The 13,935-nt window shown below is 52.0% G+C and overlaps 1 protein-coding gene across 3 annotated transcripts in view; it reads right to left on the bottom strand.

The window, feature by feature from the left end:
• hormad1 (HORMA domain containing 1) overlaps nucleotides 1-13,935 on the bottom strand; it is a 50,007-nt gene that overhangs the window by 16,236 nt on the left and 19,836 nt on the right. For 2 of the 3 annotated variants that reach the window (XM_085978683.1, XM_085978682.1), the window contains 6 exons: nucleotides 11,820-11,856; nucleotides 9,284-9,304; nucleotides 9,158-9,184; nucleotides 6,793-6,860; nucleotides 5,441-5,592; nucleotides 4,437-4,681 (listed from right to left, as the gene is read on the bottom strand). In XM_085978683.1, the coding sequence (XP_085834809.1) occupies nucleotides 4,437-4,681; nucleotides 5,441-5,592; nucleotides 6,793-6,860; nucleotides 9,158-9,184; nucleotides 9,284-9,304; nucleotides 11,820-11,856 (550 nt within the window). Of the gene's footprint in view, nucleotides 1-4,436; nucleotides 4,682-5,440; nucleotides 5,593-6,792; nucleotides 6,861-9,157; nucleotides 9,185-9,283; nucleotides 9,305-11,819; nucleotides 11,857-12,913; nucleotides 13,048-13,935 lie in introns of all 3 variants that reach the window. The other variant, XM_085978684.1, reaches the window with a different exon arrangement.

Below are 13,935 nucleotides of genomic sequence, written 5' to 3' on the forward strand. Positions count from 1 at the left end.
GGGCGGGTCAGCGACACTCGGGGGGGGGTCAGCGACACTCGGGGGGGGGGTCAGCGACACTCGGGGGGGGTCAGCGACACTCGGGGGGCGGGTCAGCGACACTCGGGGGGGCGGGTCAGCGACACTCGGGGGGGGGGTCAGCGACACGGGGGGGGTCAGTGACACTCGGGGGGGGGGTCAGTGACACTCGGGGGGGGTCAGCGACACTCGGAGGGGCGGGTCAGCGACACTCGGGGGGGGGTCAGCGACACTCGGGGGGGGGTCAGTGACACTCGGGGGGCGGGTCAGCGACACTCGGGGGGGGGGGGGTCAGCGACACTCGGGGGGGGGGTCAGCGACACTCGGGGGGGCGGGTCAGCGACACTCGGGGGGCGGGTCAGTGACACTCGGGGGGGGGTCAGTGACACTCGGGGGGGGGGGTCAGTGACACTCGGGGGGGGGGTCAGTGACACTCGGGGGGGGGTCAGTGACACTCGGGGGGGGTCAGTGACACTCGGGGGGGGTCAGTGACACTCGGGGGGGGGGTCAGTGACACTCGGGGGGGGGGGGGTCAGTGACACTCGGGGGGGGGGGTCAGTGACACTCGGGGGGGGGGGGCGTCAGTGACACTCGGGGGGGGGGGCGTCAGTGACACTCGGGGGGGGGGGGGGGGGGCGGTGTCAGTGACACTCGGCAGAAGCCTATCTCCGAAGCTGCAGTGGCAGCTGCCATTTTGAGCGTCGCAACTTTCATTCAGGGGCTCGGCGCAGTGACGGACTGGGCAGTCTTCTCCCGGGTCCTTCTCGTGTTCAGCCTCGAGGGCCTCACGCCGTCTTTGGACCCCCCCCCTCCCCGCTGCCGGAACCAAGGCCTCCAGCGCCGCATCAGAAAACCTTCTCGACCTTTCCCTCGGCTGACGGGCCGTGGCTTTGTTCAGACTGACCAGCAACAAAGCGTGTCCTCTTTAAGTGGAGCGAGCCTCGGCCAAACTTTATTGGCCAGCAGACTGCACCCGATAAGCCATTCAGCAGCGGGTTTATTGCTGCAATCAGGCAGATGAGCGGGCAGCATGAGCCTTGAACAGGCGCCGGCAAATAGCACCCGCCCATTATTTTTGGACTGTATCCAATTTCTGGGCCCCAGTGTTATAAAAATTAGACTGAGTTCCAATAAATTCATTAGTTTGGTCCAAAGTGTTATTGTTGGAAGCTCTCTCTCCCTTTAGGAGTTGTCTCTTCCCAATCTCAATGTTTGATACCCTCTCTGGTTGCCCAGTGCCAGCTTACAGAGCAACACAGTTTCCTGAGCCTCAGCTATTTTCAATCCAATGGCCCAGAAATTCGGGCCGGGGGCTTCCCGCAGGTGCAAGCCCCCGACCTGCACTTACCTAGCACGCTGGCCGTTGAGCTGTGGGCCCGCGTGGGATTCCGATCCTGGGCCTGCTTCAGCTGCTGGCGTGCAGTGCTTGCGTATCCCAGGGGCGCAGTTAGTTCGAAGCGTCCCCTGGGATCACGTGGGCCATGGGGAGCCAATCGGAGCAGGGAATGCTCCATTGATAAGTTTGACAGGAAGAGCTGTCAAAACTTATAAATACTATGGGCCCCAAAATAGCACTAAATCTCCAACTAATTTTTAAAAAAAACCACATTTTTTAAATAATAAACTATAAATTACATGAAATAACTATTTTAAACAATAATTTAAATTTTTGAAAAAAATAATTTTTTTTTCTAACGGGGCTAAAAATAAACTTACCTTGCTTTAAAGTATTTAAAAATAATAAACCTGTGGAAAAAATGTTTTAATTTTAATTAATTCACCACTTACCTTGTAAAAAGCAGGCCTTGCGTCTGCTTTTTAAATGTGTAAATTCTGGAGACTTACCCTCCCGGGAAAACCTGTAAAAGAGCCGGAAGTTCGATGCGCACGTGCAGCTTCTCCCGCGCACGCGTTCCACCTCCTGAACCCCTTCGTTCAGGGGAACGGAAGTGCCGGATTCCGCGCAGGCGCAGTGCGTGCAGGAAACCGGCACTTCCATTGGGCTTACGGGCGAGTACCCCGTGCGTACTCACCCGTGGAGACCCGGATTTCTGGGCCACTAATGACCTAGATGAAGAGACCGAGAGCAGTGTATCCAAGTTTGCTGACCATACAAAGCTAGGTGGGACAGTAAGCTGTGAGGAGGACACAAAGAGGCTCCAAAGGCTTATAGACAGATTAAGTGAGTGAGCAATAAGGTGGCAGATGGAGTATAATGTGGGGAAATGTGAGGGTATTCACTTCGGTAGGAAGAATAGAAAAACGGAATTATTTTAAACGGAGAGAAACTATTAAATGTTAGTGCTCAGAGAGATTTAGGTGTCCTTGTACAGGAAACAGAGAGAGAGAGAGAGAGAGAGAGAGCATGCAGGTACAGCAAGCAATTAGGAAGGCAAATGGCATGTTGGCCTTTATTGCAAGGGGGTTGGAGTATAAGAGTGAGGAAGTCTTGCTCCAATTGTACAGGGCCTTGGTGAGACCACACCTGGAGTACTGTGCAGAGTTTTGGTCTCCTTATCTAAGGAAGGATATACTTGCCTTGGAGGCGGTGCAACAAAGGTTCACCAGATTGATTCCTGGGATGAGAGGGCTGTCCTATGAGGAGAGATTGAGTAGAATGGGCCGATACTCTCTGGAGTTTAGAAGAATGAGAGATGATCTCATCGAAACGTGTAAGATTCTGAGGGGGATTGACAGGGTAGATGCGGAGAGATTGTTTCCCCCTGGCTGGAGAGTCTAGAATCAGGGGTCACAGTCTCAGGATAAGGTGTCGGCCGTTTAGGACCGAGATGAGGAGGAATTTCTTCACTCAAAGGGTGGTGAATCTTTGGAATTCAAGACTGAGATCGATAGATTTTTGGACTCTCGGGGAATCGAGGGATATGGGGATTGGGCGGGAAAGTGGAGTTGAGGTTGAAGATCAGCCGTGATTTTATTGAATGGCGGAGCAGGCTCGAGGGGCCGTACAGCCGACCGCGGTGCCCCCGGTTCTCCGATATGTGTCAGCGGCAGATGAGGTTATTTTCCACTGTGCAGCTGGAGATTCTGGCCTTTGCTGTAGGGCTACTGTAAAGTCATCGTTACTGGTTACTTGCATTTATATAGCGCCTTTAATGTAGTAAAACGTCCCAGGGCGCTTCACAGGAGCGATTATCAGACAAAATTTGACACCGAGCCTCATAAGGAGATATTAGGACAAGTGACCAAAAACTTGGGTCTGTGGAAATGTGAATAAAATGGACGATGAATTGGCTTACAAAAATGGCTTCGCACAAGGAAAGTCTAGATTAGATTAAAGAGCAGCCCCAGCTTTGCAAAGTTAGCAGAAAAGAGAGACACCTGCCCCAGCCTGCGGCCAAGTGTTAACGAGCAATAAAGGTCACTGAAAGGGCTTAACTGCTAGCTAGAAGATGATTGACTAGCTATTGTGCGGCGCCCAATCACGATCCGGTACTTCAGGAAGGCGTATACAGCAGTGAGACAAGTCAGGACTTGCCCGCCAGACTGAAGACCAGATCATGGCCAAACTGAAAGGGCTTAAGTGATCCCCACTGGAGAACGCTTGTTGCCAGGGAAGTGATGTAATGACCCTTGTCCCACTGTATAAAAGGGGCTTCCCTACCGGTATTCGCCCCTTAGCCAGAAGACGTGTGGATCATCAAGAGAGTCAGACACCTCCCGGGGACGTAAATGCTGGCAACACGTGCCTAACCCGGTGTGACTCTCGGGACACGAATGTACTGTAAAAGACCTCAATATACTGTGTGACCACTGCGAACAGTTGGAAGTAATAAAATGTTGTTTTAACTCTCCGAACCCTCGAGCCTGAAATCATTCTTCGTACTACGGAACTCAAGACGAGGACCAGGAAAACCCGGTTCTAACAGGTCAAAGAGGTCGGTTTTAAGGAGCGTCTTAAAGGAGGAGAGAGAGGCGGAGAGGTTTAGGGAGGGAATTCCAGAGCTCGGGCCCAGGCGGCTGAAGGCACGGCCGCCAATGGTGGAGCGATGGAAATCGGGGGATGCTCAAGAGGCCAGAATTGGAGGAGCGCAGAGATCTCGGGGGGTTGTGGGGGCTGGAGGAGGTTACAGAGATAGGGAGGGGCGGGGGGGTGAGGAGGCCATGGAGTGGATTTGAACAGGAGGATGAGAATTTTAAAATCGAGGCGTTGCCGGACCGGGAGCCAATGTAGGTCAGCGAGCGCAGTGGGGGTGATGGGCGAACAGGACTCGGTGCGAGTTAGGACGCGGGGCGGCAGAGTTTTGGATGAGCTGAAGGTTACGGAGGGTGGAAGGAGCGAGGCCGGGCCAGGAGAGTGATTCCCAAGGGCCAGAGGAATGGGGGGGGGGGGGCTGGAAGGCCTTCGTTTGGACTTCTACCCTCGAGCTGACGGTTAACCATAACGCGACATAGCTTACATTAATTTCGACTTGCTCGTTTTGGTCCAATTCCGCACCCTGGGCGGACGGGCTGTTCCCATTCTTCCTCTGCGGCTCTGTGTCCATTTGCTGCATCCGCTCGCTGTCGGTGGTGACCTTCACCTTCAGGACATGGAACGGGGTGGCCACCTCGCCCACGCTCAGGAAGACAGGTTCCCCCTCAAACATCATATTCTCTGAGGTACCCTCTTTAAAGCCAGGAGGCTGGTAGTCTGGCGGTGTCACTAGACAAAGAGGACAAATGAGTCACGATTACACATCCGCGCAGCACCTGCTCACCAATGACCTGTGACATGAGTCAGTCATTCATGAAAGAAAGACTTATGAAATAATACTGGGCGGCCTACGGGTGGCGCTGTCCGGGGAGAGTACAGGAAACTTTTTTTTTTAATCCGGCACGGACGGGACCGACGTGGTGCCGGTTCATCAAAAATTCCGGATAACCGAACGCTGTAGTAAAAGATACGGAGCCGAGAGCTCCGTATAAAGCAACAAACCCTGTTGCTTAGCAACAGCTTCAGAACAATGGCCACAAGTTCCAAGCGTCTCTGTAGCTTAGCAACAGCTGCAGCCACACCCTTGCACAGCAACAGATGGAGGAAGGCAAGTAATAAAAGTTACCTGAACCTACTCCTGAATTTTGCCGGTTAACCAAGATTTCCAGTTATTTAGGTGCCAGTAAATCGAAAGTTTCCTGTATAAATACTCGGGCACGGGCCCAGCTCGCGCAGGACATTCTTAACAGGAACTAGTGAAGGACACAACTAGACCTCCATGTTGTAAAACAGTTGATTAAAGCTGTGACTGATTCATGTCACTCCCTCTGTGTGCAACGAAGATTCACGAGATTGATTCCTGTCTGCGCCGTGGCTCTGATGAGGAGGAGGGGTGCGGTTCCCTTAAAGTTTTTTTTTTTACCTTGGGCTGACGTTTTCTCAACCGCGCAGTACGTCGGTCCCAACGCAGCGGGGAGCGTCAATTACCTTCGTCGTAGTAGGACAGCTTCATCTTGAGGCAGATGTCGTTCGGGAGGGGGCCCAGGCTCTGCATCAGCACGTAGAGCTTGCGAATGAGCAGGATGCTGGCTTTCTTCGTGTCGGAGCAGCTCACGGTGGAACTGATCTTCCGGTTGTGGCTGCACAAACAGAACGGTGACGCTAAGGAGGAAGCTCAAAGCGACGCGGGGGGGGCATTTACAGCACACTAAGCTGGCAAGGGGGCATCTTCAACTCATAGGCAATGTTCCCTCTGATTTTTTTTTCTGGGTTCGCGGCCCCTCCAGAGCGCCGCGCGGACCGCGGAGCTTAAAGGGAACGTTGCTCGTAGGTTAACGACAGGAGTAGGGCATTTTCTGCCCTGTCGCGCATCACCGATTCTATGTCATAGAGTCAGAACAGCACAGGAGGAGGCCATTCGGCCCATCAAGTCCGTGCCGGCTCTCTGTAGAGCGATCCAGTCAGTCCCACACCCCCACTCTATCCCCGTAGCCCTGCAAGTTTATTTCCCTCAAGTGCCTATCCAGTCTCCCCTTGAAAACATTGAGTGTCTCCGCTTCCACCACTTCCGTTGGCAGCGAGTTCCAGGTCCTCACCACTCGCTGCGTAAAACAGTTTTTCCTCACATCCCCCCCTGTATCTCTTGCCCAAAGCCTTATATCTGTGTCCCCTAGACCTTGTACCATCAACTAGTGGGAACAGCCTTTCCCCATCTCGCCTATCCAAACCCGTCATAATCTTGTACACCTCGATCAAATCACCCCTCAACCTCCTTTGCTCTAATGAAAACAAATCCAGCTTCTCCAACCTGTCCTTGTAGCTAAGATCCCCCATCCCCGGAACCATTCCGGTAAATTTCCTCTGCACCCTCTCAAGGGCCTTCACATCCTTCCTAAAGTGTGGTGACCAGAACTGGACGCAACACTCCAGTTGTGGCCTAACCAGCGCTTTATAGAGGTTCAGCATAACTTCTCTACTTCTGTACTGAATACCTCTATTTATGAAGCCCAAGATCCCATGTGCTTTGTTAACCACTCCCTCGATATGTCCCGCCACCTTCAGGGACCTATGCACATTAACTCCCAGGTCCCTCTGTCCCTGCACACTCTTTAAAACTATGCCATTAAGTGTATATTGCCTCTCCCTGTTCCTTCTGTCAAAATGCATCATGTAATTCATATAAGCACGCACACTCACACACACACACACACACACACACAGGCGCACACTCATGTTAAGTGTGCACAAATGCACGCGCACACACACTCACATAAGTACGCACGCACAGACCGGCGAACTACACGACTGTTCAGACAAAGAAGACAGGAGGTGGTGACTACCTTGCAAAGTCCATCGTTGGTCCGTCCTTCATGTATCGGAACTTAAACTGGTAACACTCAGTCACGGTCTGAAAAGGAAGAACGGGTCATCAACTCGACAAAGCTGGGTCAAAAACAACGGGCGATTGAGGGTTAGACAGTTTCCTAGAAGTAAAGGGAATTAAGGGTTATGGGGAGCGGGCAGGAATTTGGACATGAGTCTAGGTTCGGATCGGACATGGCCCTGTGGGTAGCGGAGCGGGCCCAGGGGCCGTGTAGCCTGATCCTGCTCCTATTTCGTGTGTCTAATTCTGTTAGATTCAGGAGATGGTTCTGTGATAGTGGATTGGCGGTTAGGATCAGATCAGCCATGATCTTATTGAATGGCGGAGCAGGCTCGAGGGGCCGATTGGCCTACTCCTGCTCCTATTTCTTATGTTCTTATGTTCTAGAGTTACGGCATTGGCCTTTCTTTCCACCTCCCGCCCCCCAATATTCCCCTCTCCCGCAGGTGTCGGCTTTTACTGGGGTACAATTCCACGGGCAACAGGGGCGGGGAGAAATGAGTTTGAGATAGGGTGCCTGCGCTGACAGTTGGTAGGGGACATGATGGCTGGAGTCTTTCTGATTGGGTGTAGTTGACCATTCCGGGCAAGGAGCTCCCTCTAACACAACGGAGTGTGTTTTCTATTTTTCTTCGAACCGCCTTATCATCCCACTTCCAGTCTTGCGGAGTTCAGCCAGGGCCACATCCCGCTGCCAGGTCCCTCCTGTTACCCTTGTACCCGTCACCCCCAGTGCTCGCTGACCTACACTGGCTCCCGGTCCGGCAACACCTCGATTTTAAAATTCTCATCCTCATGTTCAAATCCCTCCATGGCCCTCACCCCACCTCCCTATCTCTGTAACCTCCTCCAGGCCGACGACCCAACGAGATCTCGGCGCTCCTCCAATTCTGGCCTCTCGCGCATCCCTGATTTCCATCGCTCCACCATCGGCGGCCGTGCCTTCAGCCGCCTGGGCCCCCGAGCTCTGGAATTCCCTCCCTAAACCTCTCCGCCTCTCTCTCCTCCTAAAAACCTTCCTCTTCGACCAAGCCTTTGGTCACCTGTCCTAAGATCTCCTTATGTGGCTCGGTGTCAAATTCTGTTTGAATCCTGTAAGATTCTGAAGGGGCTTGACAGGGTAGATGCAGAGAGGATGTTTCCCCTCGTCGGGGAATCTAGAAGTAGGGGACATAATCTTAGAATAAGGGGGCACCCTTTTAAAACGGAGATGAGGAGGAATTTCTTCTCTCAGAGGGCCGTGAATCTTTGGAATTCTCTCCCCCAGAGAGCTGTGGAGGCGGAGTCATTGAATATATTCAAGGTGGAGATAAGACAGATTTTTTGAACGGTAAGGGAGTCGAGGGTTATGGGGAGCGGGCAGGGAAGTGGAGTTGAGGCCAAGATCAGATCAGCCATGATCTTATTGAATGGCGGAGCAGGCTCGAGGGGCCGAATGGCCGACTCCTGCTCCGACGTCTTATGTGAAGCGCCTTGGGATGTTTTACTACATCAAAGGCGCTGTATAATTGAGTTGTTGTACCGTCCTTTGCCACTCCTCCATGGACATTCAGTGGCCCTGCTCGCGTTCTGGCCTGTTTTAGCAGCCCTGTGCCGTCTTCTAGGTTAGCAGCTCCCCACCCTCCCCCCGCCTCAGATTTCTGGCCTGTGTCAGTCCCACTCCAGTGTCTCTACACAGAGCTGAACAGGAGAGAGGGTAAGATTTGGCAATATGGTTCTCTGTAAACTTTCATGCCAATAAAGCATTTGAACTGAACTGAACTGAACTGTAAGAAAACGGAACAGGAAATAAGAGAGAGCCACTTGCCATAGAGGGAGTGCAGCGAAGGTTCACCAGACTGATTCCTGGGATGGCAGGACTGTCGTATGAGGAGAGATTGGGTCGACTAGGCCTGTATTCACCAGAGTTTAGAAGAATGAGAGGGGATCTCATTGAAACATATAAAATTCTGACAGGGCTGGACAGACTGGATGCAGGGAGGATGTTTCCCCTGGCTGGGGGGGTCTAGAATGAGAGGTCACAGTCTCGGGATACGGGGTAGGACATTGAGGACTGAGATGAGGAGGAATTTCTTCACTCAGAGGGTGGTGAATCTGTGGAATTCTCCACCCCAGAGGGCTGTGGAGGCCAAGTCACTGAATATATTTAAGAAGGAGACATAGATTTCTAGACACAAAATGCATCAAGGGGTATGGGGAGAGAGCGGGAATATGGTATTGAATTACAGGTTCCCGTGGGAGTAGCTCCCCGCCCTGAGTGCAGCATCGGAAATTTAGCCTAGTGATCGCCGCAGCCTATTATTTAAAACACTGGCAAATACCTGAGGGTCCTCCTGGTTTGTGTAGATCTGTAAATCAAAGCAAAAGACAGAAGCATAAGCAGTGTCCCACAGTCACTCATCAGGAAGTGGAATCAGTGTTTCAAATAATGTTAGTCAATTACTTACAGCCAAAACCAGCATCCGCAGCTGTATAAAGGAAAACACAACATCTGTTTAACATGATTGAATACTTCGATGGCTGCTGATGCTGCTGAGTCTCCTTACTGTCTTTTTGATTTACCTATTTTCTCCCCTCTGCTCCTGATGGCTCAGTGGGCAGCACTCTCTTGTCTCCGAGTCCGAAGGTTGTGGGTTCCAGTCCCACTCCAGAAACTTGAGCCCGTAATCCGGGCTGACACTCCCAGTGTGGTACTGAGGGAGCGCCGCACTGTCGGAGGGGCGGTACTGAGGGAGCGCCGCTACTGAGGGAGCGCCGCACTGTCGGAGGGGCGGTACTGAGAGAGCGCCGCACTGTCGGAGGGGCGGTACTGAGGGAGCGCCGCACTGTCGGAGGGGCGGTACTGAGGGAGCGCCGCACTGTCGGAGGGGCGGTACTGAGGGAGCGCCGCACTGTCGGAGGGGCGGTACTGAGGGAGCGCCGCACTGTCGGAGGGGCGGTACTGAGGGAGCGCCGCACTGTCGGAGGGGCGGTACTGAGGGAGCGCCGCACTGTCGGAGGGGCGGTACTGAGGGAGCGCCGCACTGTCGGAGGGGCGGTACTGAGGGAGCGCCGCACTGTCGGAGGGGCGGTACTGAGGGAGCGCCGCACTGTCGGAGGGGCGGTACTGAGGGAGCGCCGCACTGTCGGAGGGGCGGTACTGAGGGAGCGCCGCACTGTCGGAGGGGCGGTACTGAGGGAGCGCCGCACTGTCGGAGGGGCGGTACTGAGGGAGCGCCGCACTGTCGGAGGGGCGGTACTGAGGGAGCGCCGCACTGTCGGAGGGGCAGTACTGAGGGAGCGCCGCACTGTCGGAGGGGCAGTACTGAGGGAGCGCCGCACTGTCGGAGGGGCAGTACTGAGGGAGCGCCGCACTGTCGGAGGGGCGGTACTGAGGGAGCGCCGCACTGTCGGAGGGGCGGTACTGAGGGAGCGCCGCACTGTCGGAGGGGCGGTACTGAGGGAGCGCCGCACTGTCGGAGGGGCGGTACTGAGGGAGCGCCGCACTGTCGGAGGGGCGGTACTGAGGGAGCGCCGCACTGTCGGAGGGGCGGTACTGAGGGAGCGCCGCACTGTCGGAGGGGCGGTACTGAGGGAGCGCCGCACTGTCGGAGGTGCCGTCTTTCAGATGAGACGTTATACCGAGGCCTCGTCTGCCCTCTCAGGTGGACGTAAAAGATCCCACGGCCACTGTTTTGGAGAAGAGTGAAGTTTTCAAGATATTAAGGGGAACAGATAGAGAGAAACTATTTCTGCTGGTTGGGGAGTCCAGGACTGGGGGGCAGAGTCGAAAAATTAGAGCCAGACCTTTCAGGAGTGAAATTAGGAAACACTTCTACACACAAAGGGTGGTAGAAGTTTGGAACTCTCTTCCGCAAACAGCAATTGATGCTAGATCAGTTGTTAATTTTAAATCTGAGATTGATAGATTTTTGTTAACCAAAGGTATTAAGGGAAATGGGCCAAAGGCAGGTCGATGGAGTTAGGTCGCAGATCAGCCGTGATCTCATTGAATGGCGGAGCAGGCTCAACGGGCTGCATGGCCTCCTCCTGTTCCTAGGAAGTCCCTGCCTGAAGTAGGATTGCCCTAACAGAACCGGTCCGATTTTCTGTCCATTTTGACTGAAAACGAGGCGTTGTTCTCCGCACTGCATCCAAGCAATCCATTATCTATCTATCTCTTGCTTCATGTTTCATGTTCACTTCAGCCCCTTAGATTTAGTAAAGGGGCAGAGCAAAATGATTTCCCCCGAGATTACCAGGAATGAGAAAGCTGCATCCACCATATGCCCAGTGTCTGTGTGTGTGTGTGTGTGTGTGTGTGTGTGTGTGTGTGTGTGTGTGTGTGAATGTGAGTCTGTGTGCGTGTGTATGACTGTGGATGTATGCGTGTGCGAGCGAGTGTACGTGTTCAATGAGCATACAAGTTTGAAACGTGCAAGATTCTGAGGGGGATTGACAGGGTAGATGCTGAGAGGCTGTTTCCCCCTGGCTGGAGAGTCTAGAACCAGGGGTCACAGTCTCAGGATAAGGGGTCGGCCATTTAGGACTGAGATGAGGAGGAATTTCTTCACTCAGAGGGTGGTGAATCTTTGGAATTCTCTACCCCAGGGGGCTGTGGAGGCTCAGTCGTTGGGTATATTCAAGACAGAGATTTGTGGACTCATGCGGAATCGAGGGATATGGGGATTGGGCGGGAAAGTGGAGTTGAGGTCGATGATCAGCCATGATCTTATTGAATGGTGGAGCAGGCTCGAGGGGCCCTAGAGCCTAGATTCGCTCCTATCTCTTATGTTCTTATATGTGTGAGTGCGAGTGTACGAGTGAGTGGGGGCATGTATACGAGTGTATGTGTGCGAGCGTGTGTACGAGTGTGAGTGTATACGCGCATGTCACGTCAAAAACCCGGAGCCTTTTCCACCGCGCTTAATTTCACTCCGCTCCCTGGCATTACTCCCCAGTCGCTTGCTAATTTCTAGAACACGATCATCACAAGTGACTTACGTATTTCTTCTGCAGAGCGTCGTAGCATCCCATCATCCTACAGGAAACAGAATAAGGCAATAAAGAAAATGCTGGTGGCACCCATAGAAACATAGAAAAACAGGAGCAGAGATTCGGCCCTTCGAGCCTGCTCCGCCATTCAATATGATCATGGCTGATCCTCTACCTTAATACCATATTCCCGCTCTCTCCCCATACCCCTCGATGCCTTTTGTGTCTAGAAATCTATCTATCTCCTTCTTAAATATATTCAGTGACTTGGTCTCCACAGCTTTCTGTGGTAGAGAATTCCACAGGTTCGCCACCCTCTGAGTGAAGAAATTTCTCCTCATCTCCGTCCTAAATGTCCTACCCCGTATCCTGAGACTGTGACCCCTCGTTCTAGACCCCCCAGCCAGGGGAAACATCCTCCCTGCATCCAGTCTGTCTAGCCCTGTCAGAATTTTATACGTTTCCACAAGATCCCCTCTCATTCTTCTAAACTCTAGTGAATACAGGCCTAGTCGACCCAATCTCTCCTCATACGACAGTCCTGCCATCCCAGGAATCAGTCTGGTGAACCTTCGCTGCACTCCCTCTATGGCAAGTATATCCTTTCTTAGGTAAGGAGACAAAAACTGCACACAGTACTCCAGGTGTGGTCTCACCAAGGCCCTGTACAACTGTAGTAAGACATCCTTGCTCCTGTACTCAAATCCTCTTGCAATGAAGGCCGACATACCATTTGTAATGATATCAGCAAATAGTGATGTTATTTGCCTGTTTGATTATCATGCCTCACCAGCATAATTGCATGTATTGATTGCTTGTGCCTGACCAGCAGAGGGCATGTGACCGAGACAAGCAAGGCAGTTTAGTTTAGTTTCAGTTTCGTTCTAGATGCATCACTAGCATCGTGTCTCCTGTAAAGCTGTATAAAGAGTTGAACAGACTTTAGATTAAAACTCATTCTCTTTCATAAATGTCTCGTCATTGAACCCACAAAGAAATCAATACATGGTGTCAGAAGTGATTGAAAGAGATGAAGAGAAAAAATCTGAAGTTAAATCAGCTCTCCACAAATTAGCAAGCCAAAAGAGAACATCGTTGCTTACCATTGGAGAATAGCTAACGAAGTGGAAAATGGAAGGTTTACACCCACCGGCGACGCTTCAGTTGACAGGTAATGTGGCTGAAAATTGGAGGAGATTCAAACAACGTGTAGAGTTGTATTTAGCGGCAATCGGAGCTGACGAGAAAAGTAATAAAAAGAAATCGTCACTGTTCTTACATGTTGTGGGTGATGAAGCGCTGGAGGTGTATAATAACTTCACATTCGCTGCTGATGGAAACAAAACGAAGCCAGATAAAATAATGGAACAGTTTGAGGCCTACTGCATACCTAAACGTAACGTGACGTTTGAGAGGCACAGATTTTTCACATGTGTACAGAAAACGGGTGAGACTATTGATCAGTATGTGACTGAACTGAGAAACAGAAGCAAATCGTGTGAATTTGGGGGACTGACAGACTCGCTGATAAAAGACAGACTGGTGTGTGGTATTCCAGATAATGGTCTAAGGGAAAGACTGCTAAGAGAGCAAGATCTAGACCTGGGAAAAGCCATAGCACTGTGTAGGGCTACAGAGACTGTGAAGTTGCAGGCAAAGGAGCTGTTCAGTGACAGTAGCTGCAACGTGGATGCAGTGAGTAAGAACGGACACAAACCGTTTAACAAAAAGAGCGCCAATGTGAAAAAAGAGGCGTGGCCAGCGAACGAAAATGAAAGGGACAATCGAAAGTCATGTAGTCGATGCGGTACACAGCATCCACCAAGTGTCCAGCATATGGTAAAACATGCAATAGTTGCAACAAAAACAACCATTATGCCCGTTGTTGTAAGAACCAAGCGCAACAAAGCAAGGTCCATACAGTAGATGAAAGCGAGATAGAGGAGTTCTATGTAGATGTTGTGTCTGAAAACAAAAAAGAAGAGACTGGATGTTGACACTAAAAGTGAATGACATACACATTCCATTTAAATTGGATACTGGAGCACAAGTTAATGTGATATCAGAGACTGATTTTAAGAAAATTAGACCCAGACCAAAGATACATGGAATAAAAGTGAAAGTG

Source organism: Somniosus microcephalus, unplaced genomic scaffold (assembly GCF_052327205.1).
Source record: "Somniosus microcephalus isolate GS21.2 unplaced genomic scaffold, FLI_Smic_1.0 unresolved_chr7, whole genome shotgun sequence".
In the NCBI taxonomy this organism is placed as follows: Eukaryota; Metazoa; Chordata; class Chondrichthyes; order Squaliformes; family Somniosidae; genus Somniosus; species Somniosus microcephalus.